We start from the raw sequence: 25,101 nt of genomic DNA on the forward strand, positions 1-25,101 counted from the left end.
ATCCTCTCCACTTCCTCCCCATCACAAAGAAACCCTGGTGCCCATAACTGGGCACAGTAGTCCAGATGGGGTCTTATCAAGGCTCGATACAGAGGAACAACAACTTGTTTGTCTCTGCATGTTAAAGTATTTTTCAGAAGCCAAGTGATTTGATGTGCTGATTTAGCCACTTTTGCAATGTGCCCCCTAAACTTCAATTCCCAATCCACCAACACTCCTAAATCCCTGGCCTCATCAATCTCCTGGAGTACAGTTTCACCAATGTGATATACTGCTTCTAATCTTTTCACTCCAAAATGCATAACCTTACACTTTGCCACATTAAATTGACATCCATTTTCCCTAGCCCAGTCCTCCAAACTATCCAAATCATCCTGTAAAATTTTGACATGCTGTGCACTCACAATTGCTCTACCCAACTTTGCATCATCAGCAAACAAGTGAACACTTCCTCTCAGATCCTTTCCTATATCACTGATGAACAAACTGAAAAGCAGTAGTCCAAGAACAGAGCCCTGCGGCACACCACTAGTCACAAGCCGTCTTTTAGACTCCACTCCTGAATAAACCACTCTCTGGTATCTCTCCATCAACCACCCTCCTATCCATCTCACCAACCCTATATCCATCCCCATCTGCTCCAGTTTACTGATTATTTTTCCATGTGGTATTCTGTCAAAGGCCTTGGCAAGGTCCAGTAGACTCACTCTAAACCCATTACCCTTATCCAGTTCAGCGGCATCGCTGTGTTATAAAACGTGAGCAAATTACTGAGGCATGATCTACCCTTCACAAAACCATGTTGTCTCCCATACAATATCCCATTTTCATCTATCCAATCCCGTATTCTTTCCTTGACTAATTTCTCTAAGACCGTGACAATGATTCCTGATCTGCTAATCGGTCGGTAATTTACAACAGCAGTCTTGGAACCACCTTTATGCAGTGGAACTATTTTCCCCTCTTTCCACCCCCTCAGGACTAACCCAGACCCGAGACACAAATTAAACAAAATGGTCAAGGGTACTGACAATTCATTAGCCGCTTCTCGTACGACACGAGCTGGTATACCATCCAATCCCACAGATGTATTGACATTGTGGTTATGCAATAGACTACTCATCTCCACTTCATTCACCACAATTCCCATATAATCTACTGGTTCATTCGTTTCTACAATGTCACCACCTGGATGATATATTCTTGCAAAGTGCTCACTCAGTAACTCAACTATATCAATTGATTCAGTTCTCTTCCTACTATCGGCATTCTTTTAAATCATTCCTCCATATGCATTTTTCCTTTTACTTGCAACATATCGAAAAAACTGTTTAGGATTCTCTTTAGCCTGCATGGCCAATGTTCTTTCGTAATCCTTTTTTGCTTTTCTTATCACACTCATTACCCTTCTTGCCTGCGCTTTATACCGTTCATGTGCCTGCCGGTCACCTCTCTCCTTAAATTCCCTCCATAGTTGTTTCTTTTTTTTGCAGCTCAAGCTTAATGGTATTATTCATCCATTTAACCCCTACTTGATTTATTATTCGGACTCTAGGTATACAGTCAGCCATTGCTTTATGCAAACACTTCTTAACTGCTTCCCATGAACTATCAACTTCTAGTCCTTGCAGTTGTACATGCCATGGCACTGAACCAATCAAACTCCTAAGCTTGTCATACTTTCCAGCCCGATAATTCCACATGTACCCTGTCTTAATTGTAAATTCCACAGCTTTAGCCACCTCCCAAGTCAAGACCCTATGATCACTCTCACCAATTGGTGGCAATGTGGTCATATTTGTTACAGCCAAATCCTCAGATGTAGTTACTAGGTCAAGCACTCTCTGACCCCTAGTATTTTCCATTACATGCTGTCGCAGATAGTTATCCCTTAATAACCGCATAAAATCCAATTCCTTCCTCCCGTGTGTCCTCTCCTCACTCCAGTCAATGCGACCATAGTTGAAATCTCCCATAATAATTATTACCCTCCTTCCACTAATTTCTTCTATTTGCTTGTGCATACTGTCACCACCATTGTTTTCATCACCTGGTCTATAGCAGCACCCAATTGTATATTTTGTTCTGCTAGCCACAATCTCACACCAAATGGCCTCAAATGTGCTCTTTTCTCTATCCTGCAATTCAACTTCTATTCTCCTTGGCTGCAACTCATCAGCTATCATCAACAATACTCCTCCCCCCATTTTATTCTCCCTGTCATTCCTGAACACGCTATACCCATCACATTCAATCCCACTAGCTATATCATCTACAGTCAGCCATGATTCACTAATATCAATAACCTGTGATCCGGAAGTGCCAACCATGGCCAAAAACTCTTTATTTTGTTCCTAATACTCCTAGCATTAGCTGGCCAAAAACCATGGCCAAAAACTCTTCCTTCTTGTTCCTAATACTCCTAGCATTAGTGTATATGAATTTAAGACCCCATTAGCCCCGACCCTACCTTGATGCCTTATATTAACTATCCCATTCTGATTTGTTGTCCTTATTCGCTCAGGCATATTATACTCATTCATACATTCAACTGCCTCCTTAAGGACTGGATATCTACTCCCCCCCCTTAATAAATCTAGTTTCTCTGATTTTGCACATCCACTACATTCAGCAACAATATTTCAAGTCTCCTTACACCGTATCCATTCAAATGCAAGCCATCCATCTTATATAGATCCTTTCGCCCATCGAACTCACTCCACACGTCCACAAATTCCACACCACTCATCATACATAACCCACGCATAAAATCATTTGCAATTATGGCCCTCCTTTTAAACATCTCACTGTCATACCATGGCAAAAGACCAATCATTCTAACTCTCTCACTCTTTTCTTTTGCTACCTCAAACAATTCATTCAGGTCCTCTATCATTTCCATTTTATCTCCTTTCAAATCATTCGTACCTGCCACAACAATCATTTCTTTCACCCTTTCCTTTTGCTCTCTAATAGACTCAGTTACATCCTTTATGGTCGCACCAGGTTGGTACGATTTTGTCATATCCTCTACTAACACACCTCGTACTAACGAGTCTCCATACAGCACTCTATTCTTCATTTTGTTCATGTTCACACTCATACGCTTATTTTTCCTATCATACTTTTTATTATTGGCTGGTTCATTCAGTCGACTTTTGCTCATATGCTCTAGCTGCTGTTTTGCCCTTTGTATCGCACCACTCAACAACGCGATCTCACTCATTGCATCTATCTCATCTTTTTTATTCTCTGTAAAACCATTAATATGCTCTGAATTAATACTATCATTCACACTTTCTACATTCACACCCTCACGGTTCTCTGGTACAACCTTGCCATTTTTTGTCATATCACTATTTTCTTCATTCTGAAGTTTGACAAAAATATCACACTCACGACTCGAAATACTCTTTAATTCCTCATTATCCCTACATTTTCTACACACATTCACTCCTTTATTATCATCTAACCACACTCCGACCGCACTCCGCAAAGCATACATTTCGCAGATAGTACACTGAGTCATCTCCCTTATATTACCGTTCTTGAATAAAGATGGTGAACCATCATTACTGGCCGCCATTTTCCTTCGTACGGGAGCCATACTTACTTCTAACATATTTTATCAAATTATAAAATGAAATACCAAAAACACACAAACAGACGCACTAAGATACGCAAGGCAAACAAAACTACGTAATATTCAAGTAAATTTATCAACGATAACTTAAAATAACACTTATCTTATCAGGAGCTTTCAACACACCCAAACGACTACGAATCCCTCTGATATCACATTGGTGGAACCGTACTCCATGAGATTGATGAGGCCAGGGATTTGGGAGCGTTGGGGGATAGGGAGTTGAAGTTTAGGGGGCACATAGCAAAAGTGGCTAAATCAGCTCATCAAATCACTTGGTTGCTGAAAAATACTTTAACAAGCAGAGACAAACAAGTTATTGTTCCTCTGTATCTAGCCTTGATAAGACCCCATCTAGACTACTGTGCCAAGATATGGGCATCAGGGTTTCTTCTTGATGGGGAGGAGGTGGAGAGGAACCAGAGACGAGTGACCAAGATAATAACAGGTGTATGGAATGAACCTTATGAGAACAGGTTGAAGATTTGTGGGTTGCAAAAATTGGTTGATAGGCAGAAAAGGGGTGATGTGATTGAGGCATTCAAATTACTGAAAGTTTTCTATAAGATTAATTCAGAAGATATTTTTGAGAATAGGAGTGGTTGTGGGAGTACTAGGGGCCATACATGGAAACTGGGTAAGAATGTGGTTAGTAAGGGTGTTAGAGCTAGGTTTTTTACTTGGAGAGTGGTGAATGAGTGGAATAAGCTGCCAGAGTCTGTTGTGGGTGCTATGACTGTGAATGAGTTCAAGGCGAGGTATGATAGATACTGTGTGAATGTCGAATAGTTGTTCTGACATGATGTTAGAGCCTCCCTCGATGAGTCTGTCGACTCCTTGGAGTTGCCCGAGATAATAATAATAATAATGATAATAATAATAATCAGAAAACAAATCAGTTTTTCTTTTCAAATCATTTCAGGTATCATTAATGTACAAATTAAATACAGCCAAGTACAAAGTATCGCAGCAAGTTTCTGGTCCCCTGCCTTCTTTTGGATTCCACTCTTACATATATTACTCTTTGGTATTTATCAGCTGCCCTTGTATCAATATCACTAGCTTCATATCCATTCCCATTTACTTCAATTTGTGTAACAGAGTTCCATATAGTATCCTGTGAAATGCCTTTGCGATGTCCAGAAATATTACCTCATAGTAGCCATTCCCTTTGTCCATCTCAACCAATTCAGCTTACTCCAGGTAGCATGCATCAAAATTTCCAGCATCATATTCAGCCTATACAAAAAGCATGCAACAAATGCAAAACAGTCATCAGCAGATCTGAATCAGATCTTATAAAGGCTAATAGCAGAAAACTTGCCTCCTCTCTAAATGGAAGCTGTAACTTCTAGTCCCTTGCTAAGACCATGGGATGCAACTTCTGCTCACCTGCACTTGCACTACTCTCTCATCCTGATGACATCACTGTTACTACTTCACCCATCTTCACCCATATATTATATAAAGCTGGTACTTATCCCATCGTGTGCCTCCTGTAGTTTTCTGACAAAAAAAAAAAAGACACCAAAAAATTAATAAATAACTTGGACACTGAAAAGCCATCTGGTCCTGATGGCATCTCTCCCATTGTTCTCAAACATTGTACTCCAGAGCTTACACCTATCCTGCATCATCTCTGCAATATATCATACATAGCCGGTACTTATCCCAATGCACTGAAGTAATCTCACATCCAGCTTATTCGAAAACAGGGAGATGGTAGTCTACCTTCAAACCACTGACCACTCACCATCACCACAATCCTCTCCAAAATAATGGAGAAAGTCATCAACAGCCAATTTATCCATTACTTAATAGGTCCACCAATTAATCAATGACACCAGTATGGATTCCACCATTCAAGATCCACAGCTAACCGCTTAGCTTACATCATCCACCACTGGATATGTGCCATGGAAAGGTTTGGAAAACTTTTGCTGTTGAGCTTTTGACTATGTCTGGCATTGAGGTCTGCCAAATAAATTGTCATCCTATGGACTTTCTGTCATCCTCTGTTAGCCAGCCTTCTCTCTGGTTGTTCTCTGTGAATTATGTTGGTTGGCTATCTATCTTCATGCTTCACCACAAATGCAGGAGCTTTGGCTCTGACCTACTCTCAGTCACCACTAATCCCATCCACAGTCATATCATCCCTCTTTCCCCCTGTTTGCAAGTGCCTGCAATCCATAAATTTTCAATCTGTATTCTACAATCCTGATATAATTTTGAACACTCTTCTCTGCATTATCAGAATAACACAGAAACCAGAAGACCAAACCTGTGCAGAATAGTCCAAGCGAGGTCCTATCAAGGTCTGGTAAAGGGTCTTATCAAGATTCATTTCAGCATTCCAGTTATCTTCTAGGATGCTATATTATTATTATCATCTGACCTCCATGGAATCAGAGACTCGTCGTGGGAGGTATACAAAGTTATAACTTTATATAATGCAACACGACTTTATATAAATTTATATAATATATCTTGTTTTTTTTAGCAGCTCCTGCTTAATGATGCTTATTATCCATCTAACTCCTAATTTATCTTTCTGACCACCCTTAATCATCTCCCATGCATTGCCGTTATCATGCTTTACCAAGTTGGAGGCAATGCAGCTTAGTTATTGACAAATTTATTGATGCTCTCACCAGATCCAGCTTTCTCAAACTCCTAGTCCTTTCCATTATATGTTCTTTCAAGTAATTATCTCTCTTGGTAATTTCTTCTGTTCTGTGCTCAGTGGTTATTTGACCTGTTGGCCCCTATCTCACACCAGCCTCACATGCACTGTCTTCTACACTTCTGTTATCCTAATGACTGTCTACTCTTTTTGGCTGCAATTCATCTGCTACCACCAGTAATACTCCTCCCTATCCTATTTTCTCTATCCTCTTTTGAATAAAAAAAATGCTATAACCCTCAGTTTCCATCAACTCAGTTCTAACTAATGCCTCTCACTATAAGTTTTGATCACATTGTGCCAATCAATGTCAAAAATTCTTGCTTATTCCTGATACTTTAAGTATTAGTATAGATAAACCACATTAGTTCATTGAGCTCACAACAACCTTTATACCTTATCTTGACTTTCCCATTCCAATTTATTACTTGAGAACCTAAATTCACCATTATTTGGTTATTCTCATGCTTTTCTCAAGGGTGGATGGCCTGCACAACATGTTCACTTGAATCCCTCCCTGCTAATAGCTCTAGTTTCCCTGAGTGTGTTGCACTTCCACATATTCTTCAGATACCTATCTTAAAATCTATTCAAGTGCACCCATCAGTCATATATGCTTATGTTTATCAAGTTCAATTTATAAATCTACATACTGCACACCATTCCTCCAGCACAACATATGCATCAACTCATTTGCATTCGTGGTCCTCCTTCTCAACTTGCCTCTATCACACTGTGGCAGTTGACCCCCATCCTTATTTTCTCACACTTCTTTTTTTATGCTTCTTTTAATAACCCTTTCATATCATTTGATATCCTGGTTTTTATTTTGGTAAAAAAGGTTTGAAAGGGTCTAGACAAAAGTAACTAAGATAATATCAAGTTTCTGGGATGTTGTATATGGGGTTAGGTTGATGAAATCCAAATTTCAGGGTTTATTAATAGATGGAATAAAGAGTGAATTGAGAGACTTAACTTGATGTTGGGGGTTTTACCAGATTAATACAAGAGGGGATTATATATAAAGTTGTGGACAAAAAGCCATTCCTGAAAGTTGTATATGAATATGGTGAACAAGAGAATAATTTCAGCAGTGTGTTGTGTATGCTAACAATATGAATGAGTTTAAGGTTAGATATGACAGATATTTTGCTTGTGTGGTATTTTTTTCTTGACTATTATGTATATAACTATTACACTTTTTTTTCTTTTTTTTTTTTTTTATAGTGTTAGTCAAGTAGCTTTTATTTTATCGTCCTACATGTTTCGCCAATTTTTCTACCGGCATCTTCAGGGAATACAAATTAATAAGCTATATGAAGGTAACGGACTAGATTATAACTGATGGTTCTAATTCATACAAAAAAAAATTAGCATTGTGCAAGACGGTGCGCGTATCTCGGGAACGTGATTTATTCGTTATGGCTCATGATATAATTGTCATGAAAGTTCATTTCTTTGATGTTTAATGATCTGATTAAAGCTTTCCAAATTTCTGGTAAGGTTAGACCTTGATTCTTGTTTAGGTTTTCAGTTTTATGGGCGACTGTAGCTGCTTCCTTGAAGGTTCTTGAATGGTAGTTATCTTCTATATAGGGCATAAGGCTCTTATCCCACTCAATGTGTGGTTGGTAGAGGCAAAGTGGCAAGAAAGGCCTGAAATGTCTTGTCTGTTGTTTCTGACATATCCTATGTGTTCTTTCTTTCTCATTTCAAAGCTTCTAGAGGTCTGACCTACATAAGTATGACAAGCTTAGGAGATTGCTTGGATCAGTACAATGGCATGTACAACTGCAAAGGGCTGGACGTTGATAGAGCATGGAAAGTGGTCAAGGAGCATTTACAGGAGGTTATGGCTGATTGTATACCTAGGGTCCGAATAGTAAAACAAGTAGGGGTTAAAAGGATGAATAACACCATTAAGCTTGAGCTGCAAAAAAAGAAACAACTGTGGAGGGAATTTAAAGAAAGGGGTGACCTGCAGGCACACGAACGGTATAAAGTGCAGGCCAGAAGGATAACGAGTGTGGTAAAAAAAGCAAAAGCGGATTATGAAAGGAAACTAGCTATGCAAGCTAAAGAGAATCCCAAACAGTTCTTTCAATATGCTGTAAGCAAGAAAAAACTGTACACGGCAAAATGATTTTAAGGAATGACGATGGTAAGGAGGTCACTGAATCAGTCGATATAGTAGAGTTACTGAGCGAACACTTCGCAAAAGTATATCATCCAGGTGGTGACATGGAAAAAATGAAGGAACCATTAGTTTATACGGGAACTGTGATGAATGAAGTGGAGGTGAATAGTCTATTACAGAACCTTAATGTGAATACATCTGTGGGATTGGATGGTATACTGGCATGGGTCTTGAGTGAAGCGGCTAAGGAATTATAAGTGCCCTTGACCATGTTGTTTAATCTGAGTTTCGGGTCTGGTTTAGTCCCAAAGGTGTGGAAAGAGGGGAAAATAGTTTCACTGCATAAAGGAGGATCCAAGACTATGGTTGCAAATTACCGACCGATCAGCATATCAGAAGTCATTGTCAAGGTCTTGGAGAAAGTAGTCAAGGGAAAAATACAGGAAAGGATTGATGAAAATTAGATACTGTACAGGGGACAGCATGGCTTTGTGAAGGGTAGATCATGCCACAGTAACTTGCTCAAGTTTTATAACAAGGTGATGGCTGAACTGGATAAGGGTAATGGTTTACAGTGATACTGCTGGACCTGGCAAAGGCGTTTGACAGGATACCACATGGAATTCTAATCCATAAACTACAACATATGGGAATGGATATAGGGATGGTGAGATGGATAGGTGGGTGGTTGATGGAGAGATATCAAAGAGTAGTTTATTCAGGAGTAGAGTCCAAAAGACGGCCTGTGACTGGTGGTGTGCCACAGGGTTCTGTTCTTGGACCACTGCTGTTTAATCTGTTCATTAACGATATAGGGAAGGATCTAAGAGGAACAGTTCATTTGTTCGCTGATGATGCAAAGTTGGGTAGGGCTATAGTGAATGCAGAAGATGTCAAAATCTTGCAGGATGACTTGGATAGATTGGAGTTCTGGGCTAAGGAGAACGGATATCAATTTAATGTGACAAAATGTAAGGTTATGCATTTTGGGGTGAAAAGATTAGCAGCAGTATACCACATTGGTGGAACTGTACTCTAGGAGATTGATGAGGCCAGGGACTTGGGAGTGTTGGTGGATAGGGAGATGAAGTTTAGGGGGCACATTGCAAAAGTAGCTAAATCAGCTCATCAACTCACTTGGTTGTTGAAAAATACCTTGACGAGCAGAGACAAGCAAGTTATTGTACCTCTGTACCGAGCCTTGATAAGACCTCATCTCGACCTCTCCACTCTGGATCCTCTCCACCTCCTCCCCATCAAGGTCACCTCAGTTCCTTCTTGATGGGGAGGAGGTGGAGAGGATCCAGAGGCGAGTGACTAAGATGATAGCAGGTCTATGGAATGAACCATATGAGAACAGGTGTTGAAGATTTGTGGGTTGCAGAAACTAGTTGATAGGCAGAAAAGGGGAGATATGATTGAGACATTCAGATTGCTAAAGGGTTTCTATAGGATTAATTCAGAGGATATTTTTGAGATCAGGACTGATGGTGGGAGAACTAGGGGACACCTATGGAAGCTGGGCAAGAGTGTGGTTAGCAGGGGTGTAAGAGCTGGGTTCTTTACTTTTAGAGTGGTAAATGAGTGGAATACACTGCCAGAGTCTGTTGTGGGTGCTATGACAGTGAGCGAGTTAAAGGCAAGGTATGATAGATACTGTGAGAATGTCATATAGTTGTGTGGACATGATGTTTAGGGCCTCCCTCGATGAATCTAAGGACTCCCTGGAGTCGCCCAAAATAATAATAATAAATAATAATAGTAACTAATACCACATGAGCAAGGTATATTATATACTCCAGAGTACTTGTAGAATGGATGAGGGTCTTTCGGTGATCTTAAAAATTTCCGAATAGTGTTGACTGGCTTGAATGCTACTCTGATATTATGTGGTTTTAGAAAGTTAGCCAATTTTTTGTAAATGCTGCTGACAAATGGAATAGTAATAGTACTGATGTATTGGACGTCATCACGTTGTCTATGTGGTATATCAGTAAAAAGAATCTTGTTGTAGAGTCATTTTGGATAACCATTTAAAGATAGTTCTCTGGATATTGTAGTTAATTCTGTTTGTAGGTCATCTTTGTCTGTTGTGTACTGTATAGCTCTTTTCTTGAGCATATGGATAATGCTAAGTTTCTGAGCTATATGATGAGACGAGTTGAAATGGAGGTAATGTCCAGTATTTGTAGTTTTTCTATACACAGAAAAGTTGATACTATTATTGGTTTGTTTCTTTATTAGGATGTCAAGGAATGGCAGTTTTCCATCTTTTTCAATTTCTAATGTGAATTTGATGGTATGGTGGAAACTATTGATTTGGTTGAGGTAATCCATTAGTTCTTCTTTCGTATGATCCCAAATGAGAAAGATATCATCCACATATCTGTACCAAATTTTCGGTTTTGGAATGATCTGGGATAAGATTTTTTCCTCTAGATCTTCCATGAATAAGTCAGCCCAAGGAGGGGAGAGGGGGCTACCCATGGCTAATCCGGTGAGTTGTTTGTAGACAGTTTTTTGTCAAATAAAATAGAAGTTAAACAGTGATTGAACAAAGTAGTGATGTTTCTTGGGAACAAGTTGTCTAAGATGTTGATGACTTCAGCTACTGGAATGTTTGTAAACAGAGATGTAATGTCCAGGCTTGCTAGTATATCCTCTTCATAGATAGAGATGTTTTTTAATTTATCTATAAAATGTTGTGAGTTTTTAATATAAGTATCCGAGACGTGAATGTGTTATTTTAAAATCTTTGCAAGGTACTTGGACAGTTGGTAAGTGGCTTTCTTGCACATTGTCTCGCACAATACTAATTTTTTGTATGAATTAGAACCATCAGTTATAACCTAGTCTGTTACCTTCATATAGCTTACTAATTTGTATTCCCTGAAGATGCCGATAGAAAAATTGGCAAAACATGTAGGATGATAAAATAAAAGCTACTTGACTAACATTATAAAAAAAGTGTAATAGTTATATAGATATTTTGCTTGTTGCATGAAACCTGCAATGAATTGTTCACTCCATGAATGTTTGTTAACAGTAATAACTTTTAAAGGGAATTTCTATTTATTGATTTTATAATACATATATGCAAATCCAAAGTAGTACTTGATAATCACCATAGTCAACCAAAACTGCTCCAACAAAATGTCAGGTCATGTGGATCACAGCTCTCCTCTCCATTTCTTTCTATCTTCTCATATTCTTTCTTTATAAATACTGTTCTGTCTCAAGTTTCATTTTCTTAATATTGTATTATCTTGTCTCTCCACTTTTTCTTTCATATATTTCACTTCATTTACAATGTATATATGTATCATAAATAAAGTTAATGAAGAAGCTGCCTAAATATTCCTTGCTTTTTTTCTTTTATGATAGAGTAATAATTTCTACAAAAAACTGTGTATTTAAATTGTTGTAAATAACTGCAGTAAAAAACCTATTACTTTTGCCACTAAATCTTTTGGTTTCTTCTGGGTAAAAAAAAAAAAAAAAATATATATATAAATGTAAAGTTGGCAAACATAAACTAAAATATTACTAAACAGCTGTTAACATTATACAAATAACAAATCCGCCCCTATCGAATACTGCTCACATTTGGAGTGGGGCTCCTAAAAGCTCCCTCAAAATGCTTGACTCAATACAGAGGAGAGCAATTAGACTGATAAATGACCCATCTCTCACCAACTCGCTTCCCTCACTTTCACATAGACGCTTGGGCTCTGCAACTTGTATATTCTATAAATATTTCCATGGGAAATGTTCATCTGAAACAGCATCAATAACTCCTCCACTCTGTACTAAGCCCATTGAAACATGTACAGCTGCTGCCCAACATCCTTTCACAGTACACCTTGAAACCCACAGAACAAGTTTCTTTTCCTCCTCCTTCATCCCTGCTACTGTGGTACTGTGGAATAGTCTTCCCCCTGACGTATCTCCCGAGGAATACAACATACAGGTTTTCAAATCAAATGTAAACAAGTTTCTCCTTTCCCAACCCAATACCCATATATGGTACTAACGTACTATAAGTTGACCAGCCAACCTCTCTTGTATATGGGCCCGACATAAAAAAAAAAAAGCTATGTAGGAACTTTTGTCAACTTTACATTATATATATATTTTTTTTTTTATTATTTTTTATTTATTTATTTATTTATCCAGAAGAAATCACAAGATTTAGTTGTGAAAATAGTAGGATTTTTTTACTGAGTTATTTATGACTATTAAAAAATATCCAGTTATTTCCTAGTCATATTATTATTATTATTATTCAGGCCTCCATGGAGTCAAAAGACTCATCGCAGGAGGTCCTTCCTAGGAAACACAAAGTCTATCAAGACTCATCTTGGGTGGTCCCTCCTAGAAAACACAAAGTCTATCATACCACTCCTTAAACTCATTGACCATTCTTGCTCTCACCACTCTATCAGGCAATGCATTCCATGGTTCAACCACCCTCCATGCAAAGAAACCACTCCTCACATATTCATTGGTTGAAAGTCTCCTGTCTAACAAGAGTAATAATTTCATCCTTTGACCATGAAGTTATCTTTTACTGCCATAACTATTTCTTTTAATCTAGCCTACCTAGTAATTGCACACATTCCATCTGTAGATATACTAATTTAGATTACTTAAAAAAAAAAAATTAAATTGGGTTTAAAATTTTTAACTTATTTTTCTGTTAGGTATACAAATCTAATAACTTGAATTGGCATGAAAGAGTTGATAAATATTTTTTTTAATGTTCCCTGCTATAAAAAAAATTAATTTAATGAAAGAAAAAGTTTCTTAATTTTGTGTTTTATTCTTTTAGTGCTCTTTCCGATATTCGAAAGAAACGACCTTTCATTATTTCAAGATCTACATTTCCAGGTGCAGGTCATTATGCTGGTCACTGGAATGGTGATATTTATTCTACTTGGGAAGACATGAGGTGGACAATACCATGTAAGCAATTGTTTATTTATTAATCATATAACTTGTAAAATTATAAATCAAAAACAATTCATGCTTTATAAAGAATGAATATGGGGTGACCTCAACTTTATGACCTCATTATATAAATGGAATTCATGTAATTCAGCATTACTTATTTACTTCTTTATTATTATTGTTATTATTATTATTATTATTATTATTATTATCATCATCATTATTATTATTCCATTTCTCCATGGAGATATAAGACTCGGTGGTGGTCTACTTTAGACCACACAAAATCTGTCATACCACTCCTTAAACTCATTCACTGTCTACATTATCACCACTTTTTTGGGTGATGGTCTTGTTCTGTCATATGAAAAATCTCCTCATTGTCAATCCAGTAAATACATGAACACTACTGGTTTTCCAGCAATGGATGATCTAGCACTTCCTTTAGTCTGGGCAAATTACAAGAGTGCACTTGAAATTCCTGCAATTACAAAGCAATGCCATTTGTGGCCAACTAGTTCACTTTACTCCATAGATGGCATTGCTTCTGCGTATGCTTGCTTAATCACCCAGCTGGCCACATGGATCAAGTATATCAAATATATATATGTTTCATATCCATATCATTTTTTCTATAATATCCAATGGTTTTATTGACTTTAATGGATACTTTTCATCCATGTAATTATGGATGTATCTACACATCCAGGTTGGTATGGTAGCTAATTATCATCTGTACTTGATGGTGATTTCTTGATTTTGAATGATTCTTAGCTTATTTTGCTTATGTTTAACTCAGATAAGGCTTCTAAGCATGGTGGTGTCAAGCATAACTATAAATCCATACTCACTATGCATTTCATTTAATCACTTAATTCACATTTAATATTTAAGTTTCTAGCAGTCCATGGTACTTTTGAAACATGCGAGAGATTTAATTAGTGGGTCAGAGGTGTACTGATGAATTATTATTATGTGACCTCAATTAGTGCAGAAAATCAGTTATGTACTAGTGCCTCTCATAAGCTTAAATGCCTCAATCTTATCACTCTTTCATCTTCTATCCACCAAACCCTGTAGAGATTATACCCTCAGTCTGTCTTCATAAATATTCTATAGTCTTGATATCACCTTTTAACCATCTCCAAAGTTACTTCAACTCTTTGAAATCACAGTGACAAGATCTAAGCAGTAATCAAGATGTGGTTTGATTAGACCTTTATACAATGAAACTGCCACTCTCATATTCATGCTTGTCAATGTCCACCTCTGAAGGAGATGGTGACCAGAAGTCCTTTGGATTGTCTTCAAAATCTTTGCAATATATATTCTGACCAAAATCAAATTTCTATCTGCTATCACTCCAAAATCCCCTTCCTCTACTTCTTCCAGTATAGCTCCACCAACAAAGAATGCAGCTGCTGAACTGGGGATCCCAAATTTCATAAGTCCATTTTGAAGTTTTGAAATTTTGGATCCCCAAATTTTAAACTTAAACTTTAGAATTTTAAACTTACATCTCCCTCCCTTCATTTTCCCACACTTATTCAGCTCCTCTTGAAGAGCCTCTATATCAGTACTATTACAAATAACCTTCCCATTCTTCACACTGCAAACAACTGAATGCTATTATTATTTTCATCAGTATCTCCAAGAAGTCAGAGCCTCATCATGTAAGGCATGTAGAATATCTCACTGTCATAATATAACAAGCACAGTACCGAATCCCATGGATCTCCACTTGTAACATTTCTACTCTCCAATGTTGCTCTCCATATACAAATATCTGATATCTGTTCAGAAAGCTAATTTTCAATCCATTCCAACCCAATGTGTAAACCCATAAGTTGTAACTTAAATATCAACTTATCATATAGCACCCTATTGGTGCCTTTGAAAACTCCAGAAAAATGATAATACATATTATTATTATTATTATTATATGGGTACCTCTATGGAGTCCAAAGACTCACTGTGGGAGACCCAATTTATCCACACAATCTATCATATCTCTCCTTGAACCCATTAACAGAAAAAGCATTCACAACTGACTCTGGCAACCTATTCCACTCATTCACCACTCTCCAAGCAAGAAATCTAGTCCTCACACCCCTACTGCCCACACCTTTATTCAAGTGATCTTATGGGCTACCTTAGCAACATGTCCTCTAAACTTTAACCCTTTGTCTACCATCACCCCTAAATCTCTAGCTTCATCTATTTCCTGGAGTACATTGTCATCAATGTGATACATGGCTTGTAATTTATTTATCCCAAAATGCATAGCTTTACATTTCTCAAAATTAAACTGACACCCATTAACTTTTGTCCATACTGACAGCCTATTTAAATCGTCCTGCAAGCTCTCCACATCACCTTGATTAACTATTACTCTAACTAATTTCGCATCATCAGCAAACAACTGAATATTTCCTTTCAAGTTATTTCCTATATTATTTATGTACAAATTAAACAGCAGTGGTCCCAGCACTGAACTTTGTGGCACACTACTAGTCACCTGTTTTCACCTCGTTTCTGATCCTCCATATACCACTTTTTTGATATCTGTCCAGCCACCCTCTTATTCACTTAATCAGTGTCATATCCATCCCCATTTGTCCTAATTTTTGTAACAGTGTTCCATGTGGTATTCTGTCAAATGCCTTTGCAAAATCGAGCAAAATTACTGTGTAGCCATTTCCTTCATCCAACTCAACTGTTACTCTATTATAAAAAGTTAGTAAATTACTAAGGCATGACTGACCCTTCAAAAAGCCATGCTGATACTTATATAGTATCATATTTTATCAACTCGTTCTTGAATTCACTTTTTGACAAATTTTACCACCACATCTGAGATATGGTGAAACTTCCCTTATGCAAAGGAATTATTTTGCCCTCTTTCCACTCCCTTGGAACTCTACCAGAGATGAGATTTAAATTAAACAGCTCAGTCAAAGGTATTGCCAGTTCCATTGCACATTCTCGCAAAAACCTAGCTGATATCCTATCTAATTCCACAGCTGTATTTACATTGAGATTCTGCAATATCCTAAGAACCTCCAGTTCTTCCACCTCTGTTCCCACATGAGTGTCTGTCACAAAGGTTAGTAACCTCACTTGGAAGATATATGCTTGCAAAGTGATCACTCAGTAACTCAACTATTTTATCCACTTCTGTCTCCTTGTGACATTCATCACTCATTAAGGTTAATCTTCCATAGTTATTCTTCCTCTTACTCTATATACCTTTCCCTCATCAACTGCTCTTGTCACTTTATTACAAAGGAAAACAGATTACTAAAACAAGTTCCCCTTAAGCTGGCCAGTTTGGCCGAGTGGTTAGCGTATCTGCTCTCTAGGCAAATGGCTGCAGGTTTGAATCCCGTCGTGGACATGGCTGTTTGTAATTGTCTGTGAAAATACTAGTAGTAGTGGTGGTAAGCAGTAGATGGCGTTGGTGTAGCTGCTGTTCATTGTAGTTGGTGGATTGATTGTTGGAGACAGAGAATTGTAGAGTAGGTGCCTTCCCTCATTGAGTCTTTGGATTCCCTGGAGGTGTCACGTAATAATAATAATAGTTATTATTATTATTAATAATAGTTTAACAAATCCAGCTGACTTTCATAAATAATATTATCATCAGTTGTTACCAATTTTTTTCAAAATCTTAACAACACAGGAGAAACACTCACTAGTCTATAATATGACATCTCCATTCTACCACCATCCTTAAGTATAGAATTGCACTATCTTATCTTCCTTCCACTCCTTAAGAACATGCAAGAAACTGCTGTAACAGTTTCATTAAATAGCCAGTTCATTTGCATATTCAGTTCCTTCGTACATTCCCTAAAACACATGGTGATATCTTATCTAATTCCCTGCCTTACTAACATCTAGAGCGCTCAATACACTCTCTTCATTCATTTCTAATCCTTTGATTCTCTCCATCCCCAGGAATAAAACCTGCTTGACCTGTATGAGATATTATAATAAAGTGGTCATTCAAAATAAGTCTCTTTATTCACTTCTTATCCTTCAACAACTCTCCATATTCTTTTAGGAATAAAACCTGCTTTACTAGAATGAAACATCCTAATAAATTGATCATTAAACAGCACTGCTATGTCACCCGTTTTGGTCTGACTATCATCACCATCTAGTAAGGTCATTTCTCCTCTTACTAACCACATATAGCAAAGAACTCATTTGGATTTTTCTTCTATTGCAGTGCTGGTGAAAAATTGTTTTCATTAGTGATCTATTTTATTCCAAATTGTTTATCTTTTTACTTGATATAGTCATTTTGCTATTGTTTGCTATCTACCTGGATACTGAAAGGACAAGGATGGGCTGGCAATTTGGGATTTAGCCGACCAAATTGTATTCTTATTGGCTTAAACCAAAAGTTCAAATTATGGTACAACATGACAGAATTTCATGCCGGCTGGGCCATCGCCTGGTTAAACAAGGCCCCTGTTGTTTTCGCCAGGGAACCAGGGCAAACAGTGAAAAGTCAGCTACTGGAACAAATCCTAAAACTCACCCCAACTCAACATCACCAGAGCTCAAGATCGACTATCAACATAAGAAGCCTGAATGGCAAAGAAATGGAGCTAGCTGAGGAATTGGAGAAGTATCAGATCAACATAATAGGGGTGACTGAAACAAAAAAGACAAAAACTGGTGAAATCTTTCTGAGCAATTAATACAAAATGTTATATTCAGGTAATGACAATCAAAGAAAAGAAAGAGTAGCCATAGTATTCAACACCAGATATGAGACTAATCTTCTTGAATGGCAAGTAGAGTCAAGAGTAGAGTGATGAGATTTAGTGGTAAGCCTTGAAGAAAACACTGATTGATTCAGTCAGAGAGACATCTTGTGAGGTTGTCTGCAATGATAGAAAAATCAGAACTCCATGGTAGACACAGGAAGTTAAAGAGGCAGTGAAGGAAAAGAAGAAAGCATATCAAAAGTTCCTGGCAAATAAGTCAGCTTGTACTCTTAGAGAATACAGAGACAAATGTAAGAAAGCTAAACACTGTGTAAAACTGGCTAAATAAAAGTCATGGGAAGACTTTAGTAAAAACATAGAAAATAAATATCAAGAAGGTGGCAAGATATTCTGGAGGTTGTTGAAGAAGCTTAGAAATGGAAGAAAGAGTGCTGTAAAAGGAGTTAGAGATGATAAAGGTGACATGAACATGGGAGAAAAATATATCCTTCAAGTATGGAGTAATTACTTCGAGAAATTGCTAAATGAAACAAGCAGTGATAACGCAGTTGTAAAAAACACTCAATAGGCATACAGTCAATAATACATATCCATACTTGAAGTAGAAAAAAGCCATCAAAGGCTTGAAATGTGGAAAGGCAGCAGGAATAGATGATATTCGACCAGAAATGCTGAAGTATGGAGGTATAAAAGTCGTACAGGCACTGCACTGCATAGTTCAGAAGGCCTGGACAGAGGGACGAATTCCAGATGATTGGAGTAGACCTCTCATAGTACCCATATATAAAAAGGGAAATAAAACTGAATGTGAGAATTACAGAGGTATTTCATTATTGAGTGTTCCTGGTAAGATATATGCAAGTATACTTGAGAAACGGTTGAGAAGGATTGTGGAAGAGAAGCTTGGTGAAGAACAAGCTGGATTCAGGCCAAACAGAGGCGGTCAGGATCAGATTTTCACTTTACGACAGATAGTTGAGAAATCGTAGGAATATAACAAGGATCTGTATTCAAGTTTTGTAGATCTGGAAAAGTCATATGACAAGGTGCCAAGAGAGAATTTATTCAAAACGCTACAGTTATATAGTGTTGATAGGACATTATATCAAGCAATGCTTAGTCTTTATTTGAGTTGTAAGTCAGCAGTTAGAATTGAAGGAAGTACAGGAAGGTGGTTTAATGTTAAATCTGGTGTCAGACAAGGATGTACATTATCCCCTCTGTTATTCATTAGCTATAGGGATCACGTTATGAAGGAAAGTGATGTTAAATCTGAATATCAAAATTGGAGATGTTAATGTCAGCTCTTTACTTTATGCGGATGATGTTATACTTCTAAATAAATCTGCTACAAGTCTGCAAGATTCCCTGACTAAATTGAATAGCTGTCGTAATAGTTATGGCATGAAGGTCAGCATTAAAAAGACAAAGACAATGAAAATAGGCAGAAGCATTGAAAATATCAACTGCATGGTGAATGGAGAACCTATAGAACAAGTAAAACATTTCGGCTACTTAGGCACGGTTTTTAGTGAAGATGCTAAATTAAATATGGAAATAGACAACAGGATCAACAAAGCTGGTATAGTAGGAAATCGACTAAATAAATTTATATGGAATAAGAGAGAAATTAGCCAAAACACTAAATTAACTGTATACAAGACAGTATTCAAACCAGTTTTAACTTATGGATCTGAGCGCTAGATCAGAAGTAAAACACTTGACCAAAGACTAGAGACCACCGATATGAGAGTCCTGAGAAAGATTAGGGGCATGAACAGATGGCATCAATGGTAATCATATTAAAAATGAGGATATTAGGAAAGAACTTGACATTGTCAGCATCCAGGAATACATTAGCAAAACTAACCTTAGGTGGTTTGGTCACTTAAACAGAATGGGCGAGGAAAGATTAGCAAAACAAGTGTACTCTGCCAGGTTGGCAGGAAAAAGACTCAGAGGAAGACCAAGATATAGGTGGATTGATACGGTAAATTTTATCTTAGAAGATAAAATTATAAAATCTGATAATGTTGGAATCTTGACAGGTAACAGATTGATTTGGAGGAAAATGTAGATAGATTTTGTGCACCCCTTGAGAGTACATGGCAGGAATTTGATGATGATGATAATGATAATAATCACTTCATCACCTTTGTATACATCTTCTTCCTGTCCTTCCACAACCTTCTTCTCTACCTCTCTCTCTCTGACCTCGGTCCTTAGCGATACTAATTTCATATGAAAAGCCTGTGTACTTTTAGACAACAATTGCTCCAAATGGGGAAGATCACCAAACCCATTCAATTGCATTCCATCAGTTTTGAACCATTCTAACTTTCCTTCAAATTCATTTTATACATTCACAAATTGAACATGCTATGTCTGGTATACAATTCAGCCATCTTGTTATTCAGTATCATTGCTATCTTTCTCAGTTCACTACTGTCATATCTTGGAAACAAACTTACCACGTTCTCAATGACACTGTTATCCTTCACCTCCTATAACAACTCCTTCAAATTCCTTTCCACCTTCTTTGTCTCATTATCCAAATGATTTATGCACCTCTACCACTAATTCTGTGCTTGTTCCTTCATTTTATGCAGATCATCAGATATTTGTTTTCTTGTACCACCTGGAACACGTCTTACATATCTTATTATTTACCACACCTTTAATGATTGAATCACCATATAAAGCCACTCTATCATCTTTAGATACTTGCTTCTTCCTATTAATTTCCTTCTCCTCCTCCTCATCAGTTACTCTCTTCTTTAAATATTCAATTTCCTCTTCCATCCGTTGTATCAGACACACTTAGACTATTGTTCTCAGATCTGGTTCCCAGGATTTGAAGGGGATAAATTAACTGTGGAAAGGGGTACAAAGACAGATAACAAAGATGGTGTCAGGACTGTACAATGTTAGTTATGAGGATTGGCTGAGGGAGTGTGGACTGCAGAGTTTGGTGGATAGAAGAAGGAGAGGTGATATGATTAAGACTTTTAAACTGTTGAGAGGTGGTTACAGGGTTGACACTGGGGAGTTCTTTCGCTTGGTTGAACAGCGGGAAGGAGTCATGACAAGGGGCCATCCCTGGAAGTTACGAAAGGAAACTAAGAAAGAGGGTGAGGAGTGGTTTCTTTTCATGGAAGGTGGTTGAACCATGGAATGCATTGCCTGATCGAGTGGTGAGAGCTAGAACGGTCAATGTGTGTTTAAGGAGTGGATAGAAGAAGGAGAGGTGATATGATTAAGACTTTTAAACTGTTGAGAGGTGGTTACAGGGTTGACACTGGGGAGTTCTTTTGCTTGGTTGAACAGCGGGAAGGAGTCATGACAAGGGGCCATCCCTGGAAGTTACGAAAGGAAACTAAGAAAGAGGGTGAGGAGTGGTTTCTTTTCATGGAAGGTGGTTGAACCACGGAATGCATTGCCTGATCGAGTGGTGAGAGCTAGAACGGTCAATGTGTTTAAGGAGTGGTATGATAGACTTTGTGTTTCCTAGGAGCCACCTCCCTTGATGAGTCTTGATAGACTTGTGTTTCTTAGAAAGGACCTCCCATGTTGAGTCTTTTGACTCCATGGAGGGCTGAATAATAATAATAATAATAATACCTTTAATCTGACTCTTCATTTTCATTAACTCTTGCCTAAGCTCTCTATGTCACTTCTATTACTATTGCTACTGTCACAAGCACTTCCATCCATTTTCTGATTATTCTTGGTAACATCATTCTCATTTTTGGAATGCCCAAACCTTTCATCGCACTTCTCGCATACTATATGTTGCTTCTTATCATTTAATTTAAATATACATAAATCTTTAACATTTTTGGACACATACATAAAATAATTGTCATATTGTGCACACTGCAAAATGTCCAGGGAAAAACTCAATATCCGAGTTGAAACCTTCTGCGTTGCTGGATGGTTTTACTGTCGCCATTTTTGTGATGTTAACTAGTACTTCCATGATAATCAAAATAACAACCAAAGCGAACACTTTTAGAACCACAGCACAATGATTACGTATATCTAGTCTGACTATCACACAAAAGCATTATTATAAAAATCTACACGATATAATTAAGGGGAAAAAAAAAACACTTTTCGGAACACACTGTTCAAATACACTGCTACTTCTCCTCATGACACACACACACACACACACACACACACACATATACAGGGTGTTCGGGATAAATTTGACAGTTTCGTAAGGAAAAAGAAAATCTTCTTTGTATCTATTAAATTTAATGAATTGACAAAAAAACATTACAGGCAGAGTTAATTACAATACTATCAACAAGATTTACTCAAAATAACCACCATTAGTATCGATCACAGCTTCAATTCTGCTTCGGAACCTCGAACAAGCTGATGCTACAGTCTCCCTGGGAAGGGCCGCAAAAACTGTTTTAATTTTATCCATTAACTGGGCTTTTGTATTACTGGAAGTGCGATTGGTGTCTTTTTCAACTGCGCCCCATACAAAATAATCCATGGGGTTAAGGTCTGGGGAGTTTGGAGGCCAAACATTTGGACTGGTGAAGTCGTAGAAATTTTCAGACAACCATTTTTGACTTTTCCCAGAGATGTGTGGCAAGGGGCCGAATCCTGCTTCCATACATACGGCCTACCATTGGCTACCCTTGTTATCCAGGGCTTGACTACAGTTAGCAACTACACGAACAAAGCCCGAATTCCAATGCCAGGGTTCTTCAACACCTGTTCCTGCAGATTTGCGAGGAATTCTGCTGTACGAACGCAATCAGATCGTCTGCTAGGGATCTTTCTTCTTGCTACATCCTCGTAGTCACCATTGCAAGTCTCTAGTTCATGCCTGATTGTTTTTACTGTATTCAGGGAGCATTGGGCAGCAGTCGTAATATACTTATTTTGATGGCGGGCACGAATCATCATGATACAAGTTATTCTCTTCCATGATTCAGGTGGGTTCCAGCTATCCATCCTTTCTGACATCTTGTATATGAATGAAGAAGGGTCCAAACTTTTAAATGAAGAGAAGTGTGTTAATACATGTAACTTACGGAAAAATATAATTAATTATAAATATGTCAAATTTATCCCGAACACCCTGTATATATATATATATTTTTGATATTTTCTCTTAACTGGTCCTCTATCCATCCTACTGATTATGATTATTATTATTATTTATTATTATTCATACCAAACTTCCATGGAGTCAAAAGACTCATCAAAGGTGGTACACACTGTTACACACAAAGCCCATCAAACCTTCATTCACCACAATGTCAGACATTGGATTTCACTCACCAGTCATTCACCATGCAAAGAACCTACTCACACCCTGTTTATAAAACTTCCAGGGATGTCCCCTTGTTTTACCCCTTCCTCCATTCATTAATAATTTCTTCCACATAAACCTCGTAACAATCCTTTATAAATTCCAATATATCCTCATCACTATGAAAACCAGGGATCCAAATCTGTGAACAGTAATCCATACGAGTCCTGATCAAGACCTTATACAATGAAACTAGAACATTCCTATTTCTGCATGTTCAGGTCCTCTGCATCATTGCCATAATCTGACGTGATGACTTCACAACTTGTGCAATGTGACCTCTGAACTTCAGATACTTATTCACCACCACTCCATGGTCTGTTGTCTCCTCAACTTTCTCCAAACTTTCCCCATCAAGTGTATACTTTGCAACATTGAACTGACAGTTTCACACTGTTCCCCACTCATACAATCTGTTGAAATACTCCTGCAGGGTCACAACATCTGCTTGATTCTTCATCACTCTCCCCAGCTTTGCATCATCTGCAAATAGTTGTATATCACCAGTTAAACCCATCCCAATATAATTAATATACAGATTAAATAACACGTCCCAAAAGAGTTTTTTATTGTTTAAGTACTAAAATTTGGCAAATAACTCCACAGAAAAAATTAGTATTTGCTTATATGGTTATCTATCAAATATTTTTCAAATTCCAGAAATTTATTCTTCTTATCAAATATAACAATTTTATAGTTAAAAATTGTAAGTTTTAACTATAAAATGTTTTAACATATGTTTTAACTATGTTTTAACTATGTTTTAACATATCAGTTTAAAATATTATGAGATGTATGATAAATGTTTTGAATAAAATGTTGAAGACAGTAATTCTTTTTATTTTGTTTTATTAAGCAATAATCAACTTTAACATGTTTGGGATTCCTCTTGTTGGAGGTGACATATGTGGATTTCATGGAAATACAACAGTTGAATTGTGTGCAAGGTGGTTTGCCCTGGGAGCCTTCTATCCATTCTGCAGAAATCATAATGATATCGATACCGTTGTATGCTCCAGTCCAATCTCTCTCTCACATAGTTGTATTTATAGTAATAATCTGTCCACATTTATTTAATTAAATTTTTATTTTATTAAATAGTTAAGTAGAATAAATGGTAACTATAAAATCTGTATTGCTAAATGACGGAAATTTGAATTTCACAGTTATTGGTTCAACTAAATGGAAAAGTTATGCAGTACCAAAGCTACAGCTACATATTATGTAGCTGTAGCTTTGGTACTGACTAGTTTTATTTTAAAAATATGACGTTCTTTATAATATGTATGTGAACATATTTCACAAAATATAAATTTTTGATGATTTTTGAACAAACATCATTTGAGGCACTGGGACTGAGAGGCTTTAGGTTTAAATCCTATCATGCTATAGATATTTGGAAACACTTCAAGGCAAGCTAGTTAGTTTTAGAAAAATAATCAGGTTGTCCAAAAAACTGCACTCATTATCTAGTATAACATCTTCAACCTGCTAAGTAGAGGTGTAAGTCAAGTAAGCATAAAAAAAAAAGTTATGAAACCTTAATATGCTCACCACATTATAATTAGTAGGTTGTATAATCCTTGATCCACTCATAGTATGAACCAC

General features: G+C 37.3%; 1 protein-coding gene across 4 annotated transcripts in view; it reads left to right on the plus strand.

Annotated features, from left to right (window-relative positions):
- Positions 1 to 25,101, plus strand: part of LOC150097209 (lysosomal alpha-glucosidase-like) — a 284,573-nt gene that overhangs the window by 140,861 nt on the left and 118,611 nt on the right. For all 4 annotated transcript variants that reach the window (XM_090407697.1, XM_090407698.1, XM_090407699.1 and 1 more), the window contains 2 exons: positions 13,295 to 13,428; positions 24,350 to 24,501. In XM_090407697.1, coding sequence (XP_090263823.1) covers positions 13,295 to 13,428; positions 24,350 to 24,501 — 286 coding nt within the window. The remainder of the gene's footprint in view (positions 1 to 13,294; positions 13,429 to 24,349; positions 24,502 to 25,101) is intronic.

This window comes from Typopeltis vanoorti, chromosome 17, assembly GCF_054136105.1.
Source record: "Typopeltis vanoorti isolate ZY-2024b chromosome 17, IOZ_Tvanoo_1.0, whole genome shotgun sequence".
In the NCBI taxonomy this organism is placed as follows: domain Eukaryota; kingdom Metazoa; phylum Arthropoda; class Arachnida; order Uropygi; family Thelyphonidae; genus Typopeltis; species Typopeltis vanoorti.